The following is a 24,552-nucleotide window of genomic DNA, read 5'->3' as shown; positions in this document are numbered from 1 at the left end:
TAACTTCATTTTTATTATTTTTTATTCACTAGTTTGTGAAAGAGAGAAAGTTTAGTTAGATTCTGATATAGAAAGAAAAAATCATTGTTTTCACATATCATGGCCTCCAAATTAATTGATATGAGTGTCAATGAGTTTTATTTGATGAAAATAGCTTGATGATATTTATTTAAAATATCAATATTACCTAAAAATAAATTGAAGTCGTGGAAGAAAAATACAACCCGATTTGATTTTGTGTTTTGTGATTTTTTTTGGGGTTTCTTAGGTTGATCAATTTCCTTCTAGATTTAATCCAATCTATGGTCAATTAAGATCCAATCAACGCCCAACCAGAAAAAGAATAAGGGGAAGAAAATGAAATAGATAGATTATCAATTTATTATAGTCGTGTCTATTATTCGAGTTGTATATTTCACGTGTTAACCTGAGTTAATATAGTGTATCGTTGTCTTTTTATTTTACCCCCTTAATTTTTTTTGATCTATTCCTTTGGCAATTTGTTGTTTCATATTTAAACTAGGGTCAGACAAGGTTAAAATAACAAAAACATGAATTATTTTTTAACTAAATTGCCATTTAAACTAAACAACCAGTTCACTCTTAACCCGCTAGATCAAATAAGTCACATCATTTTTTATTTATTTATTAATGTTTATAACAATTAATTAATTTAATCTTATAAACTAATCGAGTTTTTAATCATCATTTCAAATATTTCATCGCTTTCGAGTAAAAATAACAATACTCATATTTTTTTTTTTAATGCAATTATTAGTTTTTTATCCCACCCGCATCAAAGCGTGGACCCAAATTCTAGTTTGATTTAATGTGAACGCATTAGTTTACTTAGACATCGATGCTCTACTTGGAACTCAATCAGAAAGAAATAAATTTAGTTTAGATGTACGATAACTGATTCAAGTATATTCTTATCAAGAAAAATTCTAATAATAATGACGACGGCGGTGACGACGGTTTTCTCTTATCCTCTAGTAAGATTGGATGATGTTGTTGTGGGTGCTGGGCATGGAAAAGATTAATGGCAACAAAGTCGCTGGCTGCTGCCCATGATGGATGCTTTCTGCATAACTTTTAAACTTGATGCAAGCACCATGACACTCTAACAACATTGTGTATATTAAGGCTCTTTTTCTTCCCTGGTCTGTGCTTTCTTTCGATTACAGATTTAAAAGTGTTTAATCAACTAATAAACATTATAATTTTACACGAGCATTAATGAAAATTCTCTCGAAACTTTGGTTTTTTTTTTTAAAAACTGTAATTTACCACAATATCAAATGCCCTCCGAGTCTTCCTTAGGGGCGGGCAGACTTTCTGTGAGAATACTTTGATGGCTCTGCCTCTCCTTAATTTACACGCTACAAGTCTCTTGTTTTGTTTTCCTCTTGTTCATGGCAAGTATCCATCACAGTTGCAACTAATCAGCTATTGTCATGCGATGATCTAATACTTTGTTGGTAAGATAGCTTTGTGGTTGTTGTCTTTTAAGATGAGCACATCTTGAAACCTAACATGAAATTTGTGGAGCAAATCAAGTTTGGCTTCAGGCAAAGCTGAACTCTTCTATGTGGGCAGTTGTTAGCTGTTCGTCATCAAGCATAGAATTGTGAGATAAAAGCAACACCTTCCCTAACAAGAAACTTCCAACTACTTTCGTAGGAATCTGAAATTGCAATGGATAGAGATCGTTTGGCATTAATAGATTCAAGAGAGGAGAGTTGGATCATAATTATTGACCTCCTTTGTATTCACATGGGCAACGGATGGTGATCTTAAGCCTTTGGATTTATGTTGTACACCTAACTGGCGAGCAGAGCTGTCTTGTATAATTGCTCGAGTTCAATATTTGTCATACTCGATCTAAGGAAAAGACTTGGATTGCCTGCATCGATCATTTTTTTATGATAACCTTCCATTCTTTTTCTTAGAAAGAATTTATCAGTGCAGATCTTATGAGTTTGATGGGGTTAACTATCGAGTTTTACCGAGTTCATATAGATTGGTTAGGTTTTGATTCGCGGATTCTCCAATTAACCTGCCAGGCCAGGATGAGTTTAACACAATTATAGGCTTTCATGAAGAGTTAGCCGAAATTAACGCACAAAAAAGATACCTTTCAACTCAAAATAAAAGAGAAATCCTTACAATAATGTGGTGCCTGCATTCACATTATTACTGCTGAATTTTAAACATTATGCTGTTCACACGAATATCCTTGCAATGGGCCACGCTAGGCTGGCAAATCCAAAACTGCAATGGGTCACTATTCAACTTTGTTGACGTGAAAGTACACAGTGTAAAAGCATCTCTAGGGGAGGGAGAAAAGAAGTTCGCTCGATGAGCCAAATTAGTAATATAGCTTTTCTTAAATAGTATAAATATTGCATCTTTTCATACATGCATTCCAATGAAAAAAAAGCTATTTAAAAAAATCAATTGTTTTTTAATATATTTAATATTATAAAACTATTTATTAAAACAGACTAACAGGGTATGCAAGGTTAATGGAACACAACTCAAGTCCTGGAAGTAGAGCACATCATGATATTGGAGGATACAAAGCAGATGATTGAAATTTATGGTCTCTCAAGAGCATGGAACTGAAAATCTTACATCAGAAATTGTAAGAAAAGACGGGTAGAGATCTTCAAAGCATTTCTCCATGATTTTATGGCAATTTGAAGCTTTTGAGAAGAGGCTTCAAAATCGCCCTTGACAGGCCATTATTTTGCTAGTCGAGGCAGCTGGACTTGGTAGCAGAAAATCAAACAGGGAAACATGTTGGTTGCGCATTTCAGTAAATTAGTGCCAACTTTACATGATATTCAACGCATTTATTTCTTGCAGTCCAGATAGATAGACTATTGTATACAGCCTATCATGTATCTAGTAGTTCTCAAACACCAGATTTATTGCCTTTAACAAGCTTCAGTCGTCTATCCACCGAACCCCATGTTTTGCATAAAGATAATACGGTCCAATTGGACCTCTACCTCCCACTTCATATAGTTCTGGTGTTGCACGGTTCTTGTCTACTTCCTGTAGAATTGGAGTTAAAATATTCCATGCAGCTGCAAGCTCATCGCTTCTCATGAAGAGATGGTTGTCTCCATCAATGACATCAAGAAGAAGATGCTCATATGAATCGGGCACCTCCGCACTATACCTAGAGTATTAACATAAAGAGTATGCCAGACATCAAATTATAGAACAAAGTGGGTGCTGAATTGGCTTTGCTTAAGAAAATATGAGTTTCAACAGAACAAGTTTTACAACATGAAAGTGCTTACTTGTCCTTATAGAGCAAGTTAAGTTCAGAAGCATCCAACTGCAAGCCTAGTCCTGGAATCTTATTATTAATCTTGACCAGGATAGCTTCATCAGGTGCATCACTCAGAATCAGCTCATTAGTAGCCAGATCAACGTTATGCCCAAGGCGTTCACGATAAAGGTTTCCTGGGACATTATGGAAATTTATACGTATCTCCACTCTGCATCATGTAGTTCATCATGGTGAGGAAACTCAATATAGTGTAATCAAATAGTACAAAATTTGCTTTCCCTCACATAAATTAAAGAACACAAATTGCATGAGCATGTATATACCCCACATAATCCCCCTGTTTCTCTAGCTTCATTCCGTACAAATTTCGAGAGTTCAGCTATGTACACCTGAATGTGACAGTTTGCATTCCTGAACCTTCGTGTTTCAATTTGAAAACAATGAAGAGCCAAGGAGAAATCAGGCAATCTCATAATTAAAGCACCATGGTTTTTTAAATTTAAATCTTCTTTTTATCTATAGAAGTTTCCCAGAAGATGCTAATCTGTCAATTCCTAACTTGATGCAAACTTCAAGTAAGCTCTCTATTCCAAAAGATTAGACTATATACTTTCTATATCTAAATCAGGTTTTGGTTGCCTTTTTCTTTTTTCTTTTTTTTTGGTGAGAGATCCTGATTGCTTTCTCAAGACCCATTTGGAAGACAAATCACTAAACACTAAATTAACTTCAAGGCTGAGTCAAAATCAAGTCTCAAGCAATGCACAAAAAGTAGGCATGACAATTGGTGCCACAATTAGACAACAATCTAGGTCGAGGAGCAGGTTACATTTTAGCAAAAAGACTGATGAAGCTAAGAAGTTATATCACTGTTAATTATATAGAGCACAAATTCCACAATTAATTTTTCACCTGTGTTTGATGAGTCCCAGGCCAGTTTTAATTAGAAAAGGCACACCATCCCAGCGTGCATTATCGATGTATAACGCAGCAGCGAAGAAGGTTGGTGTCAAATTGTTTAAATTTACTTTGTCTCCAGAAGTAGATTTATATTGACCAAGAATGACATCACTAGGATCCAATCTGCGGATTGATCTTAGAACCTTGACCTGAAAAGAAGCTTTCAATGTGATAAGATGAATTGATGTTTGTTTTCACAATGCATGCATCTAATGATCAATTACCTTTTCATTTCTAATATCTTCTCCATCAAGACTTATTGGTGGCTCCATGGCAAGTAATGCTATTGTCTGAAGTATATGGCTGTGCACTATGTCCCTAATGATCCCATAACCATCAAAATACCTGCATAATATAGTGAAAAATATCAAATATTGAATTTGGAACCTATGGTTGCCATAATTCACTTTACTGAGCACTCTAGCAAAGAAATTATTGATCATGGTAACCTTCTTGTCTGCGAGTGTAAGTCTTCTGACAAAATGATCTGAATTATCAAGAACGATTCAGTGACTGAGCAGTATATTCAAGAAAGGTGTGTTTCGAGGTTCATCACATCATAGATGTCAAATAAATTGATAAGATGTATAAACTGACCTGTATATTGCGTATATAAGTTCGGCTCCATAATGGCTCAAAGACCAGATTAGAGAACCTTAACACTGTGAGGTTCTCAATGAGGTTCCTTCCTAAAAGATGATCTATCCTGAAGTGCGCAAAATTTAAGCCATAAATCAACTAAAGTGAATAGTTACAAAAAGAAAACATGATTATTGAATGAATATCAATAAATGAAACAGGTGGCATATTCAGACACACAGAACAGATAATGTCAACTGGCACCTGTATAACTGCTTCTCCTCAAACTTAGAGAGAAGAGACTTTGTGAATTGTTGAGAAGACAGTGCATCAAACCCAAAAGGTTTCTCAATTATTATCCGATTCCAGCCCTTATGAGTTTGGGCATTATCAGCTAGACAGGATGCAACATCAAGAAGTGCTTCTTGTGGCACAGATAGGTAGAATATCCTGTTTGCTTTAGATCCCCCCTGCGTTGGTTACACTATTACAGAATCAATTATCAAATAGTCCAGTTAATCTATTGTACAGTCAACAAAAACCCTCCATAGCAAGAAATCAAATTTTAAGGTCAAAGCATGTGTCGTCAGTATACGTATACCTCAATTTGCTCAATTCTGGCATTTAGCTTTGACATCCCGACACAGTTATCATAACCTCCATTGAGATAATAAGTTTTGCTAAGAAAAGCCTCCATTTTGTCACCACAGTTCTGTCTGAAACATTTCCAAAATTTGATCATTAATGCAAAGTTGAGCGTCTGTGATGCATGGATAACCATGAGACATAAGCATATGCGCAGTTCTTTATATTCTTATTTCTAGCAATTACTTCAATTTACAGAATATCTTAATAGGCATCGTCGTGGTTGGTATTACCAACTCAATTGACAGGCCTCGGGTGTGGATATCAAATATTCTCACTGTGCACCGCACTTGTTACCTAAAGCTGTGAGATTTTATTGATAGCCACTCACTATGTTTGTATTAGTCATTTCTCAAGGAGGCTCAGAAAGAAATGGTCTTTCAAATGAGTGTGGATCAACTTCAAATTGGAAGAAATAGTTACACATTTTCACCATTCTGGCACATCGTTTGGAAAAAAAAATTGTAGGCACTAGAGTGCACACAAGAAAACTCGTAAGGTGATAAAAGAACCATACTGATGATCAATGCGACAAGTCAATGTTGAAGCTATAATGGATCTCAGATCTTCGTCTGTCAAATCCTTTCTTGAATAACCAAAGATGACAACATCCTGCATCGACAGAACTAGTCAAACTGAGAGAAAATACAAGTGCAAACTGGAGTAAAAGCTAAGTTGGTTAATTCATGTATTTCTGCCTTTCCCTTTATGATAGAGGCATACCCACATACCAGGTTTAACAGATAAAGTAAAACCAACAAAATGTACACAAAAGAAACATAAAGTATTGACATCAGAGTAAACCTCACCTCAGGTAGAAAGCCACTATAATACAGAGCAAATAATGCTGGAAAAATCTTCGCCCTTGCAAGCTCACCAGTAGCTCCAATAACTGCAATGCAGAGAGAAGGCCCTCTACCACCCTCGGTCGCATAATTCAAGGAATGACTTCGTGAAGGCAGCACATTTGTGAAGGGATCAGCTTGAAGCTCGTGCAATGAACTTTCTTCAGATTTCGAAAGTCTTTTAGTCTCTTCAGCAGAATCTTCACGCAGAAAACATACTTTCACAACAACTCACATTGACACACATACACACCATTTTGGTACAATCATCACAACAAAACACGAACTTTCGGTGCAAAAAAATCACAACCACGAAGCTACACTCAACATACAAACTGTCACACAACTATTCAACCAATCTACAGTCAAGAAACAAACTTTCACTACAAATTCAACTAAAATTAATAATGATCACATTCAACAATGCATCTTTATACGAAACACAAACTCTTTCTTTTAGTATGATGATTTAAACACAAGTTCTTACTATAATGAACCATTAACACAATATTTCACCACAAACTCAACTAAAATTGACAACACATTGCACTCGCAAGTAACAATGATCACAATTAACAATGAATAACTAACCATCTGGCAAACTTTGATTCTTAATAGTCATGAACTCCTTCAAAGGTCCAAACTCCCTATTCTTTTTCCAAAGATTGAATCTTTCAATCACCCATAGCTTTAATCCACAAAAACTTCTACATAAACCAGCACCTCCTCCAGAATTCTTTGTCACCACCTAGCACAAACCACAAAAAGCAACAAACTTCTTAATATACTCAAATGACACTTACAGAATCCCAAAAAGTGTAAACGCAAAGTATCACTAACCTGCAAGCTACCAGCAGAGACATTAAGAGAACTTGAGCATTGAGGAATGGGTCTAGAAGTTGAAGAATCCCAAGAGGGTATTGATAAAGCTGGAAAAGAAAGTGACATCCTTTCTGGGTTTTAGTGGGGTTTTGACAGTAAAGGTTCAGTTCTGTTAGCCATGATAAAAGAGCGAGAGAGTTGAGGATGGGTGAAACTGGTTGTTGTGGATTAGATTACTGTAAAGGGAACTTTTCCGGTGATTGATTGGTTATTACTTCGATGGGTGTGTGGATCCTACGTGGTGATCTAGTACAGAACGTGAGCAAGGAATTACAATGGGCTGTTTGTGCTTGTGGTATTTTGGAAGGTTAGTGATGATTTTTTTTTTCTTGGATCTTAGTAGTATGGCTACCATGGACATAGTTGTAAATCGACCTAGTAGGTTAATCGATGATTCGTTAACGTTTTATATCAATCAATTATTTTTATCAAATCAATATTATTTTACTTAGAAAAAAACTAAATTGATTTATAGTTTTATGGGTGGACTTGATAGAACAGAAACATTCTAAAAACTTCTTGATGTTAATATCTTTATCCTTGCTAACTTGAATGTCACAAGAAAATAAATTGGGTTGGATGTTGATGATTTCTCTAAAACCTTTATTTGCTTAGAGTAGGAAGATCCAACCAACCATCATGAAAAAGTAGGAAAAATTGAAGATTTGAGGTTTCATTAGTGGTGTTATATATAGATAAACTAAATTGATCAAATCACCTCGGGTTATATAGAAGGTGTATATGCAATCAGCCCATGATTAGCTTGTTTGGCCAGTAATTAGTGTGTTGTTTCTTATGCCACTATTTATCAAGCAACAAAAATCTTCAACTCTTGGTAAGGCACCGGTGAAATAAATAGCTAATATAATCTATATAATTAAATTTTCATTCTTAAATAATTTAATGTACAAATTAATGCTTTCATTCTATATATATATATATATATATATATATATATATATATATATATATATATATATATATATATATATATATATCAATTAATCAACCTGCATGCCTCCTTGTCCACGTCATGGCCTCATCCATAAGGTCGGCTGCATATTTAAGCATTGATTAGTCAACAAACAACCACTCTCTTATTTCTTGCAATTTGCAAATATCTAGATTAATAAACTATGGTTTAATCAGCTGACTCCATGATTGAGCCAAGTTGACAATCCAATCCATGATATCACAACTCTACTTTATTGCACACAATAATAAGATTAATTGAAAAAAAAATCAAATTAAAAACATAGTTAATTTGACAACATTTTGATGGTTTTTCTTTTCTTTAATGAATTACAGGGGGTCGTGATCCACTATTACTTCCCTCCATTGTTGATCAATCATTATCCATTCAAGGGAAATTTTCTCTTCCTCAGCACAAAAAAAAGAGAAAGTATTCTAAGCAATAGTCTAATACATTCCAGGCATTGCCTGCGTGATGCATGGAGTATTCTGTTCTTGTAAACAAACAAATAAAAGTAAGAACTAGAGCCTATATATAGTTCTGGGGAAACCTTGATCTAGCCCTTAAAGAGATTGTTGCATCACCAGATCATGACTTTAGATTATACCAATTTAATCTCTTAAATGTAATTAAAAAGAGTGATTAGCTGCTTCTAATGACAAACAAATCGACAAGGGTTAATTTTATGGGTCACGTTATCGACTGTCCCATTATATATATACTCGAGGAAACTGACAAGTATCAAAGTGTTGAACTAATGGAGCAGTGTCCATAGGTCACCAAGGCTGGAGTTCCTGCGACGAATACCTTGGATAACAACTTATGCATCATTAGCAAAAATCACAGCTTCTTCGAGGGCCAAAGCTTCCAAATCCTTTAATTGTTTAAACTACAGGGGTTGAAATGGAGTACTGTTGAATCTACAGGGACTAAACACAGCTTACTCTTTGGCCCCATCTCATAGCAGCAAATAAATACTCAAACCAAATAAAAATGGATAGAATCATTTGAAGCTAATCTCATTTGATATTAAAGTAATGTGTTATGATCAGCTGATTAATTGAAGCTAATCTTGTAGGGTTTCGTTTGTGTATTTGTGAATGTGTCTAGATTGATGTGATGGACACCCAAGCAAGCGGATTGCCCTGAGACAAAACTCAAAGACAAAGCAGCAGTAGTGGCGGTGATAAAACGGAAGAATATGAGCTGGTGGCGATAAAAGCAGAGAGATTTGATGCGCAGTCTGCAGAAAAAAAACACGACAAATCACTTGCTAGCAGAAAACAAGAAAAAAACAACAACACTCGCCGTAACTTTTATTATTCCGGCAGACCAAAGTGCCTTTTGCACCTGCGATTGGTCAATGAATGAATGAGTACACAACGTTGAATACACCTTTCACTCCATGTGGAGCATGTGCCAGCCACCGTGCCTTTCCCCACCATTTCTTAATATTTGAGAAATAATTTTGGACCTAAACCATGTATTTTCTTATAAATATGTCATGAATCCTTAATCCCAGGTGTATAACCTATAGTTTGAGTGAGTGTGTCCACAACCCAGAAGACCCTGAGCTAAGTCCATCCTCAAGCATAAGTACCCTTCTACTCTGCCTGCTAAGAAGGTAGATTTTTGCCTTTATAGGAGTCACAATAAGTATTATAAGATAATGAACTTTGAAGACACGGCAGGTCGTGAATTATATATATATATATATATAGTTAGTCCTTTAAATTATGGTTAAAGAGATTTGAAATTTACTTTATTTGAGGAAATTATTGAGACACAGTTACAACACTAAGATCCAAAGCTTTCTTTTACTTGACAGTATATTATTTTCAAGTTAATTTGTAAATTAATCAAAAATATCATTTTTAAATGATTTTAAAATTGCATTCTCACATTGTAATTGATGATATCTTAAAAAAAATCCAAATAGCTTGATTGCAAGACTTGTGTTTTGGATAATCGGTTAATTTATTGATTTTATTTTTTTCTGACTAAGGTGATCAGAGATAGGTGTTTGATGCTTGCAAAAAGTTATTTTTAATAAATTTAAAAACTATCTGATGATGAAGTTAATGACTTCTTGAGAGAAAATGAAATAATATTACAGAGAGATATTCTGAAAATAAATATGCAGTAGATAATGAAGATTTTAAACTTTTTTTATTGAAGGATTCATTATCTATTGATGGAAATATAATGGGTTTTTAGAGAACTTTTACACACTATTCTTTACACAATATTATGTTGATGGAAATATAATGTGTCTTTATAAGATTTTTATATACCTAATGAGTATAAAGAGAATAGGATCCAAAATATATTTGTACCTATGAGAATGAGTTCTTCCTTTAAGCAGAATTCAAGGGAATTGGGTCTTTCCTTCGGTTGCTTCCAAGAAATATTGTGTCCTTATCTTAATTGAGTTTAAGGAAAATAATTTTTGGGTGTTTTTTGGTCATGTTAAATCTAGGTTTACCGGTAATTATAAAATTTAAATCTCAAAATTGCAACTCAAAAAAGTAAGATTGAGAACAAACCTTTATTTAAAAAAGTCTGTAAAACTCGTGGTCTAAGTTATAAGATAAAGACAAACTGATAAAAAAAAATTAAAGATAACTACAAAACCAATCCTTTTTTTATGAGAATAATTTATAAAAAAAAAATTAACTAACTATATTAACTTTTCAAACTCATTACCTATGTCATATTAGATCAGAAACACCACAAATAAAAATACCACGAAACTCAATTCTCAACAAATCAAATGTCGAAGAATAAAATTAGAAAAAAAATCAATCATACAAAAAATTATAATTAAAACAATGAGGGTGAAAATTAAAATAAAAAATAAATTAGAGGCCATTAAAAAAAAATTGGATGTTTAAATTAAAAAAAAAACTTTAACAAAAGAAAAAAAACCAAAAAAACGAGGGCTAAAATAAAAAAAATAAAACAATATAAATTTTGATTGAATAATAAAATTAAAAACTAATAAAACTTTAACAACAAAACCAAGAAAAAAAAATAAAAAATCAAAAGAATAAAGATTGAACTAGAAAAATAATATATGATAAATTGTAATTTTAAAGACTGAATTGAAAACATAATTTTTTTTTATAAACGAGCCAATGATGAAAATAAATAATTAAAAACATAAAATTAAAAAATTAAAAAGAAAGAGAATAAATTTATATTTTTTATAGAAAAAAAAGAAAAAAATAATAATAAAAAAAGAAACCACCATTTACAACAAATCACTACTCATTTCTATAATTAGAAAATTAACATTATTGTGTTTCTATAAAAACAATAAAAAAACAAATTTGATCACTGGAAGATATTGCAATCACCACTTAAAAGATATAAATATATTTATTTGCTGATGTGTAATGGACACGTTAATAATTTTTTTAAATGAAAATTATTTTTTCTAACTTAAAAAAATACTAGAATATCGTCAACGAACTAAAAAATTATAAAAAATCAATGTGAAAAATAAATGTCTTGTTTTTCGTTAAAATAAAATAGATGAAACTAATGTATCATTTAACAGTCTTTTAATGTCAGGTGAAGTGAATCTATGAAAATGATCAAACGACACCTACCACCAAGGTTTCCAATTTTTCCACGTAAAAGCAAAATAATAATTTCACTTGCTAATCCACAGTAAACTTTGTTTTGCTCTACAATGGAAAAAACCAAGTACTATATACCTCGTTAATTTTTCATCTCTCTCTCTCTCTCTCTCTTATAAACTGATGGGAATCTTTATCAGTTCTTCATTAGTGTTAAATAAACTTTTTTTTTTCAATAAATAACCCTGGTGGTTGAGTCATTCATTGCCCCTTTTTTCTTTCCTTTCTTACTTTCCTTCTTTTGAAGATTACGGGTAAGAAAATTTATGAAAGGTCTTATCTTTTTCTTCTTTTTGAATTTCAAGATACATGCTTTTTAGTCCCTTCGTTTTCTTAGATTTCTGGGTTTTTATTGTTTTCTATATATATATGCTTATCTGGTGGTCCTTGATCAGTTGTTTCTTGATTGTGAATCAACTTGAATTTTGAGTTCAGGTAGATTAACAGTGGTTTTTTTCATCTGGGGTTGTTTTTTTTTTTTTCCTTTGAAAGTTGTGATCTTTTTTAGCTGGGTGGTACTTAATTGAATTTGTGTTAGACTATCAGATTTGTTTGCAGAATCTTGACATGGGTTATTAGTCTTGTTCATCTTCTTTTGATCAATAAAGATATAACTTGACACCTTTGTTGTGTTTTATCTTGATTTGAGGCTATTGGTTCTGCCACTGTAGTACTTTGGATTGCCAGTTTTTTCTTACAAAGTTACAGAAAGTTGTGAAACTTTGTTTCAGGAGTATAATTCTTCAGGTTCTAGTCATTTAATGTTTCTTAATTGAAATGCATTGCCATGGTAGCTAAATTATGTCTACAGCATGTAGTTTCAGTAATTTTTAAGCAAACATTGATAGGATTTTCGGCTTAAGGAGTGAGTCAGTTTTCGTTTTGTCACTTACTATAACAAAGTATTAAGGCATTGTAATTTGTTTTAGAATGGTGATGATAATTGTAAATGTAGTAGTTCCATGTTCTATCATTCTTAACTGATTCTAATAGTGTGGCTGACGAACTTAATTTTTTGTGTTGTTTCCTGCAGGTGCTTGGATTTCAATTTAATTTTCATGCTATAGTAACTTTTCGATCAAGTAAATCTAAAAAAAGTGAGTTGTTAATGGGGTCTGAAGGACTTCCAGCTGTAACAATCCATGTGACAGGATTCAAGAAATTCCATGGAGTAGCTGAAAACCCAACTGAGACAATTGTTAGTAATCTAAAAGAGTACATGAAGAAGAAGGGCATGCCAAAAGGTGTGATCCTGGGGAGTTGCAATGTTCTTGAGGCTGCAGGACAAGGCGGAGTTTCTCCACTTTACCAGACATTTCAATCTGCCATAAACTCAAAGGATTATGAATCTTCAAGTCCTGGAAGAATTATTTGGGTACTTATCCATATATCTTTTGAAATCATTTCTCAGCTTCGTGCATACTGCTTGTCTGACTCTTTCCTAGGTCTTCGGTTTTCTGCATGCCGCTTGATTGTGTTTTTGTGACATGATTCATTCAGCTACACTTTGGGGTCAATAGTGGGGCAACAAGATTTGCCATTGAGCATCAAGCTGTCAATGAAGCTACTTTTCGCTGTCCGGATGAGATGGGATGGAAACCACAGGTTAGACTTATCATTAAGATCTTTTATTTTAGTTGTTCCGAGCCTTTAGATTTTTCTTTGTTCTGTCTTCGTTTTTAAGAGTTCCATTGTTTTGGTATGCAGAAAGTACCCATAATTCCTTCAGATGGTGGAATTTCACGAGTTCGAGAGGTATATTTGTGTTTCAATGCACTCTTTCTTTGCCCTTATTTCTCAGCAAGTTGATGCTATGTCGGCTGGCATTAGTGCTTTGTTTTTTGGTATCTTATTATGATATATTTTTTCTCCTTTTCTTTGGAATTGGACCGTGTTTTTGGTATCCAAGGCTACTTATTTTCTATGACATCCTTTCTTTTCCATGGCACCTAAATTGCAGAATGTGCCATGACCAATCTTTTCTTTTCAATGTTTCTTTACTTGTAAAGCAGAGGTATTAAGAGCGTGTGTATTGATTTTTAGTTTAATAGAAGCTGCCTTTTCTTCATCTTTTTTTATTTACTACAAGCTGCCTTTTCTTCTTTGATTGGAGGCCCCAACTTTGACTTTGGAATGATGTGCTTTATTCAGTTTGAAAGCTGACAAGACTTGGGACTTCCTCGTCACTATGTTTACGGTGTGAAACTGCTATCGATTGATTGTTTTCTTGGGGCACTTTTTTACTGTCCATCTATTTCTTGGAATGTTTTAGGGCTGAACCATCACAACTTAAACTGTCTTGATACTAATTCGCTGTCCAATTGCTATTGACAAAGGAAACGTAAGGAAATTTGCAGTGACAGTGGATATCGATCCCTATATTTCTTCTCTTTGCAATTTTTTTGGCATTAAGAAGAGAGATTGGATGAGGGGAAGCTTATAACTATATTATATAGTCTATGTAAACTAGAATCTATTTTATTATATATGTGAGTTGCCTTGACAGAACCAGATTAAGTAAATGAAATATAGAGAAAACTATCCTCTCTTCTTGCAGTGTCTTTTCTTTTCTTTGTTTGGCAATTTTTTTAAGCTGGCAGATACTTTTTGTTGCAAAAAATACCGTACTGGGTTCTAATGCTGCTGTTAGGTAGGATGTGGAGATATCTGGATATCTTTGAGTGCATTGTAAAGATGCTGCTACTCTCACTAGAATAACTATTTTAGCACTTTGTTTACTCTTACCATTGTTCTGCTACACTTACTAAAAGGGTTTCTTCTTTTCGCCGCATGCAGACTACTCTTCCTGTTGAGGAGATCACAAAGTGCTTGGCAAAGAAAGGTTATGAGGTGATGACATCCGATGATGCAGGCCGATTTGTGTGCAACTATGTTTACTACCATTCCCTTCGGTTTGCAGAGCAAAATGGGACAAAGTCTCTCTTTGTGCATGTACCTCTTTTCTTGACCATAGACGAGGAGACTCAGATGCAATTTGCTGCTTCCTTGTTGGAGGTACTTGCTTCTTTGTATTTGTAAGATCTGTTAGCATCCATCTTGCTCTTTATCACCACAAGCATTTGAGCTTATCCTGTTATCGACAACAATTGTTAAGATGAGTGCCTATATTGAAATGTTCAAATAAACAGATGAGTGTATGGTGAGTGAAAAAGGTGTATTTATGGTTGCACAAAGACTTATCATGTACTTTCTTCGACCTTTTCCAAAAGGTTTTGGCTACTGATTGAAATGTTCTTGAATCTCAGTTGACTGTGTGAATTAATAAGATTCCAATTTGCTATTATCTTTGTAGCAATGTACATGTTACTTGTTTACTACCTCCACTGACTTGTGCTTTGCTCCTGAAAAGTGAAAACAATTACTCAATCTCTCGATCAGCGATCTTGGATATGAGCTCCATTGGCATCTAAGCACTAAGCTTACTCAAATTACAACATAATATTAAAATTAGACAGCTGCATGTTAATAATGCTGCAATGTTCGCAAGTCACATAATTGATACATCAAGTAATCAATACGTTAAAATTCACAATTAATTCTTTGAAATCACAACCTATTCTCTTTTAGATCATAACCCGCATTGCACTTTTGTTGAGCCATCATGCCAATTATGTTACTGGAAGAATTATACAAATTGCTTGTCTGTCTTCCAATATCAAGAAGCACCACACTGACCCCTCCAGCAAGTCGAAATTGTCGACTGGTTTGATTTGCAATTGTCTTCATGGGATTCTCACCATGGCATACTATCCTACGTGGAAGGTTGTTGCCAATGTCATGGTTGCTAATTTTGGTACAACTCCATCATCGACGGAGAAATTTGCCCAGTCTCTAGCTCACATGGCACTAATTACCATAGTCAACCACCACTATCATTACCCCTGAATGTATAACTAGACCCAATAACACAGTAGCTGAACCGATCTACTGTGATTTTTTCACAAAAAACTTTTGTCAAGACTAATGATACTATGACCAACAATATATGTATGGCCATTGTTCAAGGAAGCAATATTTGGAGGTGGAAAAGCATAAAGAGATGATGAAGATAAAAGAAATGTATCAAAGTTGTACAACAAATGAGAGGAGAGAATGCTGTTGATGATTATTAGAGGGGGGGAAAGGGTTTTAAAAGCTTTGTAGGAGAAGAAGTGCATGAGGTACCTGCCCTTGTAATTTCTTGAATCACACCACGAACCCTCCAAAACAAAACGTAGTTGTACCAATTAATTAAACTACTGTACTTAGAGTAATTAATTAAATTATTTTACTTTAGACTTAATCGAGAATTTATGAAATTTTTGTGGAAAATTTGATAAAAAAAATTTTATGGTGGCAAAATTAAAACTACCTATATAAAGGAGTTTATTTTTTATTAGGTTTGCCTCAACAATGTTTTTTTTTTTTTTGGTGGAAAAAAGAAAATATGGTTTTCATGGGCAAATCTTTAGACATGGTTATGCTTAGATTAATTGTAGTCTAAAAATTCATCAATACAATTGGATTGGAAGACTTGAACTGATAGCCAATAGTCACCGCACTTGTTCGATGTAACTCTTCAAGAGGTTTCATATAACATGGATCAGGGTGCAATTTTCTTGAACTAAAACCTCTAATTCCATGTTATGCAGTGATAGCCTTCTCTTCTTTGACTAGTAACTATATCTAGCTACTTTTACATACAGGTCTAATACAAATTATTCTGACAGTACTGATGTATAGTGTTTTGCCCTATGTATTGTGGGATTCCATCCAGCAAGCAAGAAATTGGCGGGATGGTAAGATTCTGCATTGCCCCATAAGCATTCCAGCAAAATGGATCTGCCACAAATTGGCCTTGAGCAGGAAGCAACTCTATTTCTGCTAACTCGAGGTTAGTGCATGGGACTGAATCACTGCAAGCCAAGTGCAAGGGTGGACTCCTAACATCATATGTGCCCTTAATGCTTGTGTACAAAATATCAGATATGTGAACTGCACTTGTTTGGTTAGCGCAGTTCTTGGTCTGGCAGTAGTATTGGTCTATGATTATTGGATTGCGGACCATTTCCATGTTAATGTTGTGGAAAGAGATTTTAGATACAGAACCATATCCTCCCTGCCATGTCTTAATCCGGACACCATTATCAGAACGCTTGATTACCGAATCTCTCACCGTGATGTTCGACACGCATGCCCTCGAGTTGCCGATTCCAAGGCTGCCAATGCTGCAGCAACAAAATCAGAAACCAATTGTTGGCCAAGTTTTTTGAACATCTCTTGATAGAATGCTAATAAACGACTCTGTCAACTCATTAAATTCTATTCCTTCATCGCTGCTAGGCCGATTTCCCTCTTTTATTTTCGTGGAATTTGTTGCCGGGTCTAATTGATTAGATTAGGGGGTAATAAGCATTAAAAATCTTGGTCCACCATAAGTTGAAATTTGAGCTTAAGTATCCCTTTGATGGCGCCTAACTTTTGTACTCATCTTTTGTGAAGATAGTATTAATTTTGGCAAGAGCTTAAACTAAATATTACCTTATGCCATGGCTTGGACCACAGGTAATGTTCTTTATGTCGACATTATGACAACCAGCTCCAATTGATACACAGTCATCACCTAGAGTAGAAAACAGAGGAAAATTGGCATGCACTCAAGAGAGTGATTCATAGAAAAGATGAAAAACAACTCTCAAGTGCAAAAGGACATGGAATCAATTACCATTGGATACGACTGAATTGTATATTTGGACATTGTTTGTGTTCTCTATGTGAATCCCATCTGTATTTGGGCTTCGAGGTGGTGATTTAATGCTGAGCATTTGTACAGTGACATCTTGACAGTTATCAAACCGAAAATGGAATTGGGGACTGTTCTTCACTTCAAGTCCTTGGACTATCAAATTGGAGCACATGAAAAACCTCATAGCCTGCATTTTTCGATAAAAATAAAAGGGTATAGAACTTTTCATGAAACCCTTGATGAAAAGAATGCATTGGTTTTGTACTTACAACTGGGCTATCACAAGGGCCAGGAAGTGTTGCGCCATTAGGCCCCTAAGTTCAGCAAGTTAGCTAGAGAAATTAAAAAACACAGAACTACTCAAGAAAATAATTTACTGACCAAGAAATTGAGTAAAATGGCTTACTTTGTGAGGCTTGCAGGGTAGATTCCACCATTTCTCTCCTCTGCCATCTATAACACCACCTCCTTGCATTGACATTCCATCGATCTTGTAAAACACTAGCCATTGTCTCTTGTTCGTCTTACTTGGCCATGATTCAGGCCCATCTGGTGGCATTATAGTCCCATCAATCTTCTCATTACAGGCAAAATACTCAAATCAGTTTTTTCTTCTGCTCATGAAATTGAGTACTATATTGAAATTCAATTCAATAACAAAAATTTTTACCTGGAACACAAGGCTAGTTTTACAAGGTCCGGTAAAGACAGTAGGCTGTATCATGAAAGAATAGTCATCAGGAGCAAGTAGAATGGCTGGTTCATTCTGAAAGCAAGCAGTGTCCCAAGCCATCTTGAATGCTTGTGTATCATCTGTGTCACCATCACCAACAGCACCAAAAGATAGTACATTGTAGACGTTGGCAAGACTTCGAACAAGATTAGGGCTAGGACCAGGACTTGGAGAATCTGTATAGTAACTTGGACTAGCAGCCTGAGGAGCAGGGGCAGGAGCAGGAGCAGGTGGTAGTGAAATGAGAGAAACAATGTGCAAGTGTTTTGGTTTAGTTTTTCCATGAACTCTTCCTTCAATGTATGTAAAGAAGAAAGCAAAGGCCAAAAGGAGAATTTTAGACGATGTCATGGTTGCCATACTTGATGAGGGAATAAATGTAAGCATAAGAAAAAAGATGGGCTACTTATAGAACAAACAGAAAGCTTTCAACTTGAGTACAATAGAGTAGAGGAGGCTTTGGTTTTGATTGCTACTAGGTGTAGCCAAGTTCATGTTCACGCTCTGGACATTGAATTCAAAGAAGACAAGTTGAGTTTGGAAAGATTATGGAACTTTTTTAACGAGTGGAGGAAGAGATTAGGAGGAGATAAAAGAGAAGCAAGGCACCCACGTTTGAGGGAGTTGAAAACAGTTAAATGACGTGTGTTGTCTGCGGTGTGTGACCACTTGAATTACTATTACAACTTGCTAGAGGACTGGACTTGGTGAAAAGGTGAGGATTATGCGCATGCATGGTACATGGAATTATTTCAACTGAGGTTGCGTTTTATACTTAGGAATTCTCAGTGGAAGCTCCTTTTGGGAGGGGTTCTTGTGTACGATGATGCAGTGAAGGCATGAGACCGACCAGTTCCATTTAGAAATCACTTTCTCCTAGGTGTAATTGGATTAATTTGCACACAAATTGAGATTGAAATGGAGATGGTAATTAGAAGAGACATATCTCTATATTTTAGTATAAAAATTAACTTCAAAATTATATCATAAACATATTTATTTTATATCGTTATTTTTATCTATCGTTGTGTCTTTAGTTAAAGAATATGTGGATTCTAATTATCCTGTTGAAATGAAATAAGAGTTATAAGATTAATTAATAGTGGCAAAATCTTTATTATGAGTTTGACTTCATCACTTAGCGGATCAATCCTGTTGACCAAGACAGAGTATCTAGATACTTGTAGCTTGTAGCATTTCAGTTTTTCTAGTTAGATTTGTCCAAGTTTTTAGTAGTGAAGGATTAAAGTGGTCATGTTTGGTTATTGGAGTCATTTAGATTGGGAAATCCATGTATTTCCTGTTTCAAAACTGAAAAATTGGTCTTGACAGGACCCTAATTTTCCAACCTAGTTGAACCAATACCAGCTGACACATCAACATGAAACTGAATCAAAGTCAAGAAAAAACTCCGCTGACCTGGATGACCGGGCACCCAATCTGTTGATTTTTTTTTTGGTTAGAATGACATTATAAAAAAAAATTATCGACCCTCCTGAGCTGTGATCCAAGTTTTATCCTGGGTTAATCCCGAGATCAGGTTTTACAAATATGATCTCAGTCAACATTTTTGTTGTAGGTAACAGCTAACCAGCTAGTATTACAGTTCAATGGTCATTATCATTGCTAAACAAAGTGAATGACCTGTGAAACATGCAAAATTAAAGAAAACCTGGATTATCATTATTCCTTTCAATGTAACAGTCTGTCCTCATCTCCTTGTCATCATTCTGCCTCCATCTTCCACTTGGCGTTTCTCCAGCCGCCTTTCACAATATATATAACTGGTGATCTAGTGAGTTTATATTATTCAGAGAGATCTGACTTCCACTTCGATCAGCAGACTATTAAAATGTCTGTAGCAATGCCATGCCTGAATCCTCACCTCTCCTAGGATAATCATTTCTTCTTAAGACTTCTCTACAACTTGGATAGACTCAAAGTGCCATTTGCTTTTGAGGTTCCGAAAATGACCAATCAGTTGAACTCTCATCCAAGCTTCATGTGGTGGGCTCGGGATGATGCCAAATTTAGTGAACCTCCATCAAGAACACCATCTTTAGTTGGTATTGAATGTATTCCTCCAACAAGAAGACCGTCTCCAGTTGGTAGTGAACATGTTCCTCCGACAACAAGACAGTCATCAGTTGATAGTGAACATATTTCTGTGGTAGGAGACAGTGTGATAACATTGCCAACTCAAGGCACCGTGACACCAGCTACAACAAGGGCTAATACGCCTGTATTCTCGGGCGGGGCATCACCAGAAATAAGACGTAAGATTGCGAATGCATCACCTGAGACAGCTAGGCATGTCGCCCTGAGAATGTATGAGAGTATGAAGAGGCATGGATTGAGAGAAGAGGCTGGCAAGGTTGTTGGTAAGGAGGAAAACGAGATCGAGGAAATAAAAGAGGGGGGAGTTGATAGGGTTAGGAGGAAGAGTGAAGACCTTATGGGAATGGATTATTTGTTGAGAGATGGCTTTGTAAGTTATCTTCGTGATATGGCAAAGATTACACCCCCTATCCCCCAACAGGTAATTAGTTTTCTCTATATATTCCTTATCTTGTAGGGTGGCTCCAGGATTATCAGAAAGGTACCAGATCACACTAAGAATCCTAGCTAGCTCTTGAGTCTAACCATATCTCACAGTGATTTCTAAAAAGTCTAACCATATCTCACTGTGATTTATAAGAAGTTAATGAAATTACAAGTAGCAACATTCTTCATTTTCCTCGGAAGAATCAGAAGGAAGCTTATGTGCACTAACAAGGGTCAGTTTTGCTCTGCAGTCTGATGAAAATCAGAAAGACTGAAATGCAGTTTCAAAGGTTTCAGGCCTGTGAACATGAAGCATTCATTTGCCTCATTTCAGATCATGTTTCCATCCATGGCCTGACAGACTCTTAGACTTTATGTTAATGTCCTTGAATGCACTAGCATTACATTTTTGTAGATGAATGATCTGCTAATAAGGTGAACAACCACACCAGTTATTTTTCTTGTTATTGCTAGAAGTAGACAAGAATGTGAAACATTAGATTAGAATCTTCATTTTGGCTGTCCTGGAGCTTCTAGTTTTGTCTCTTTCAGTTCATGATGATCTCACAATTTTTCTTAAGATGCCCCAGAATTTGACTATGTTTAACAGTTGAACTTTGTTAGTTAATTAATTAATCAAAAACTTGATGACTTATGAGTTGATTCTACCCTTGTTATTCAGATGTCTTTTATTTAAGAGACAGAAAAAAAAATCATAAAAAGATTTAAAAGAAAACTCCTATACCGTTTTCCTAATGTAACAGTGTCAGGCCTGTACAACTTGACCATTGACACACACCTGGTCAATAAACATGTAGTTTAATAGAAACTGGGATGTGTTGCAGGTAGTCCGGTTTTCCAATATAAAGTTGACAAGGAAGTTTCGGGTTTCCGATGGCACATACGAAACATTTGGAAATAAGGTGGTCACATGCTTTGTTGGACCCATAAAGACTCTTCTGCAAGAACAGGATTCAACATGGTTGCAGGTTCTGAAGGGCGTGGATGGGTATATTATGCCTGGCTCAATGACCCTTTTACTTGGTCCACCAGGTAAGTCTACAAAACCAGATGAACGTGACAAGCTAGGAACTTCATGGTGGAAGTAGTCAAAATTTATGCTCTCATCAAACAAGTTACAAAGTAAAGTTGATAGTAAAAAATCTCAATTTTTTTTCTCTTTTCATGCAAACCATAGGAACGTAGAAAGACACTGAGCAAGGATTGTTGGTAATATCCTGAGCACAATGACACTCAATGTGTTGCAGTAGAACAGAAAACTGGAATCTTAAGACTGTCACAAAGTAATTAGCATAGTTTACGATGCTTACACTGTTTGATGTTCCTTTGCTAATGAAATCTTACAGGAAGTGGAAAGAGCAGTCTACTTGAAGTCATAGCAGGGAGAGTAAAAGTGACTAAGAACTTGATCTTGGAAGGAGCAGTGATGTACAATGATAAATATGCCTCTGAGATTTCTCTGAGCAGACTTATTGCATACATAAATGGCCAGCTTAACAAGTAAGTTTCCTGTGATCAAACAACAAAATTACATGAACATGTGAAATGATATGTTCGAAGACAAAAGCAACAAGAAGCAGATAACCATTTCACTTCAATCTTGTAAAAATTGCAGGCACATTCCATTTCTTTCAGTTAGGGAGACACTCGAGTTTGCAAGGGACTGTACTCAGGGCATTCGGCCAGAGAACTTTACTCCTCAGATGAGAAAATTCTTTGCACATGCACTTGTGGAAAGGCAGGATCCTGTACTAGAGTATGTGCTAGAAATTCTAAGCTTGAAGGAAATACAACACAAACTAGCAGGAGAAGAAATTTCTGACACTGACCGCCAAAAACTCACAACAGCCGAGTTAGCTCTTGGAACATATTCTGTCATGCTTTACGATCAACCATTTTCAGGTTCTGATTTAGCGGCTACATATGATCTAGTGGACACCATAAGAACCATAAGCAGGATTCAGCAATCTTCTGCAATCATGTCACTCACCCAACTTTCACAGGAGGTGTTTGATCTTTTTGATAGGATCATATTACTTGGTGATGGTCATGTCCTGTTCCAAGGTCCTCGTCAAGATGCTATCCCTTACTTTTCCAACCTTGGGTTAGTCTGCAGAGTATGCTTAGTTAAAGCTGAGTGAAACTGATTCCTGCATGCGTAAATAAAATTCTCATAACAGCAATATATCCAGCATAATGCTAAAAACCAATATCTTTCATTTTATAGTTACACTAAGCCCTCCCATGTTGAGTCCAATGAGTTTCTCGAAGATATTGCAGCTGGAAATGGTTACCAGTATCAGGAACAAGGAACAAGATCATTTACGCTAGATGAACTTGTGGCGTGCTATAAGATTTCAGATCACTACAACGATATAATAAGAATTGTTGATGAAGATGACGTGAAGTATACCTATTGGGTAGAAAGTGAGCCTGGACTAGGATTGTCCCTTAAGAGACCATCCAAACACCACCTCTCAGCTCGTGCCCAGTCAAGTCGAGAAACAGGTAAACAAGCTAGTTGACAACGAATCAGGAAACTGTTGGTATAAGCTGTGCAATCCAATTTGATACTCATTAGAACACACCATACTTACAAGTTGAGTGGTTGCAGAATTAGTAGTTGCCAAGCTCTCCAGAAAGGTAGGACATTCAGGGGGGATAGAGAGTACAGGAAGAGTACAGATTGGAGATGTAGTCACAGCAATATCTTTGAACAAAGAAGAAATGCAATACCTTTCTGTTGTGCCCCAAAGAATCCAACACGAACGCGCCTCACATGTATACTCTATGTTGAAGCAGGCAAGAGGTTGCATTCGTCTCCAGGTGGAGCGTTACAAAGAAAAGGTAAGTGCAAACCACCCAACAACAAAGAGGAGCAATGTGAGGGAAATATGATCATTAAGCCCCATTAATTAGTACTATGGCAAAAACTTACAGCATACTTGATATGAGAAATCAATCACAACATTGCTTGATATGACATGCCGGAATGATCTGTTATGTAGGAAGAGGAGTACCAATCCCAATGGGAGCAGTTTCAAAGGCCTTTTGTTCAAACATGGTGGAAATCCACCAAGACTCTCGTCAAAAGGCAAATCAAGATCACCAAAAGGCTTCATGCTTTAATCAAATTAAGGCTTCTCCAGGTTAATACTACCATATGCTCCATAGCTTTCCTGCTCATGCAGATTAAAGGAACTTATCTGACCATGTCAATCTACAGTAGCCACAACGATTTAGAGTATCATACGTTCTGCATCTTACTTAGAAACTAATTCATCCTTGAACTTTACAGGTAGTTCTGCTAGGCATTTTTGCAGGAACACTATTCTACAAACTAGGGGGTCAATACAACCAACAGAAAATGAACTCAATAAGGGCACTTGGTTTTGTATCCACCATGAGCATAATGCTCATAAACCTGGTGCAGCTTCCTCTGTACATGCTCCAAAGGCCAATCTTCTACAAGCACAAGGCACAGAGGTTCTTCAGAGTTTCATCGTACATAGTTGCCAATTGCATAGTCAATCTCCCACAGACCCTCCTAGAAGTACTCTTCGTTGAATTCTTTTCCTCTGCTGAATCAATCATAGCTCTCATATAACCTAAATATCCTAATCCTTGCAGGCATTGATATACACTCTCTTTGCTTATTTTCTTGCCGGGCTAT

The 24,552-nt window shown here is 35.6% G+C and overlaps 3 protein-coding genes across 5 annotated transcripts; 1 reads left to right on the top strand and 2 right to left on the bottom strand.

Moving 5' to 3' along the window:
* Positions 1-2,790: 2,790 nt before the first annotated feature.
* On the bottom strand, positions 2,791-7,593 carry LOC133670079 (inactive glucose-6-phosphate 1-dehydrogenase 4, chloroplastic). Of its 2 annotated transcripts, none has more exons than XM_062090506.1 (12): positions 7,177-7,593; positions 6,928-7,084; positions 6,301-6,536; positions 6,009-6,103; positions 5,448-5,562; positions 5,111-5,316; positions 4,865-4,973; positions 4,717-4,754; positions 4,492-4,612; positions 4,220-4,416; positions 3,315-3,515; positions 2,791-3,190 (listed from the first exon to the last, which is right to left on the bottom strand). In XM_062090506.1, exons 1-12 carry the CDS (start codon positions 7,282-7,284, stop codon positions 2,953-2,955), a joined length of 1,821 nt encoding a protein of 606 aa, XP_061946490.1. In that variant the 5' UTR covers positions 7,285-7,593; the 3' UTR covers positions 2,791-2,952. The 2 variants fall into 2 exon arrangements, with proteins under 2 accessions (XP_061946490.1, XP_061946491.1); XM_062090507.1 differs by having other exon boundaries at positions 6,301-6,383; positions 7,177-7,569.
* A 4,188-nt stretch (positions 7,594-11,781) lies between these two features.
* Positions 11,782-15,139, top strand: LOC133670087 (uncharacterized). Of its 2 annotated transcripts, none has more exons than XM_062090526.1 (5): positions 11,782-12,089; positions 12,869-13,210; positions 13,336-13,440; positions 13,543-13,590; positions 14,632-15,139. In XM_062090526.1, the coding sequence occupies exons 2-5, from the start codon at positions 12,944-12,946 to the stop codon at positions 14,872-14,874; spliced, it is 663 nt and encodes a 220-aa protein (XP_061946510.1). In that variant the 5' UTR covers positions 11,782-12,089; positions 12,869-12,943; the 3' UTR covers positions 14,875-15,139. The 2 variants fall into 2 exon arrangements, with proteins under 2 accessions (XP_061946510.1, XP_061946511.1); XM_062090527.1 differs by lacking the exon at positions 11,782-12,089 and adding an exon at positions 12,125-12,270.
* Positions 15,140-16,543: 1,404 nt separating this feature from the next.
* Positions 16,544-18,665, bottom strand: LOC133669841 (polygalacturonase At1g48100-like). Its single transcript, XM_062090171.1, has 6 exons — positions 18,252-18,665; positions 17,988-18,155; positions 17,851-17,895; positions 17,561-17,768; positions 17,377-17,458; positions 16,544-17,063 (listed from the first exon to the last, which is right to left on the bottom strand). Exons 1-6 carry the CDS (start codon positions 18,663-18,665, stop codon positions 16,544-16,546), a joined length of 1,437 nt encoding a protein of 478 aa, XP_061946155.1.
* Between the last annotated feature and the right edge of the window lie 5,887 nt (positions 18,666-24,552).

This window comes from Populus nigra, chromosome 12 (assembly GCF_951802175.1).
Source record: "Populus nigra chromosome 12, ddPopNigr1.1, whole genome shotgun sequence".
Lineage (NCBI taxonomy): Eukaryota > Viridiplantae > Streptophyta > Magnoliopsida > Malpighiales > Salicaceae > Populus > Populus nigra.
Note: the sequence above shows the minus strand (reverse complement) of the source record. Positions and strands in the feature narration are given on the sequence as shown.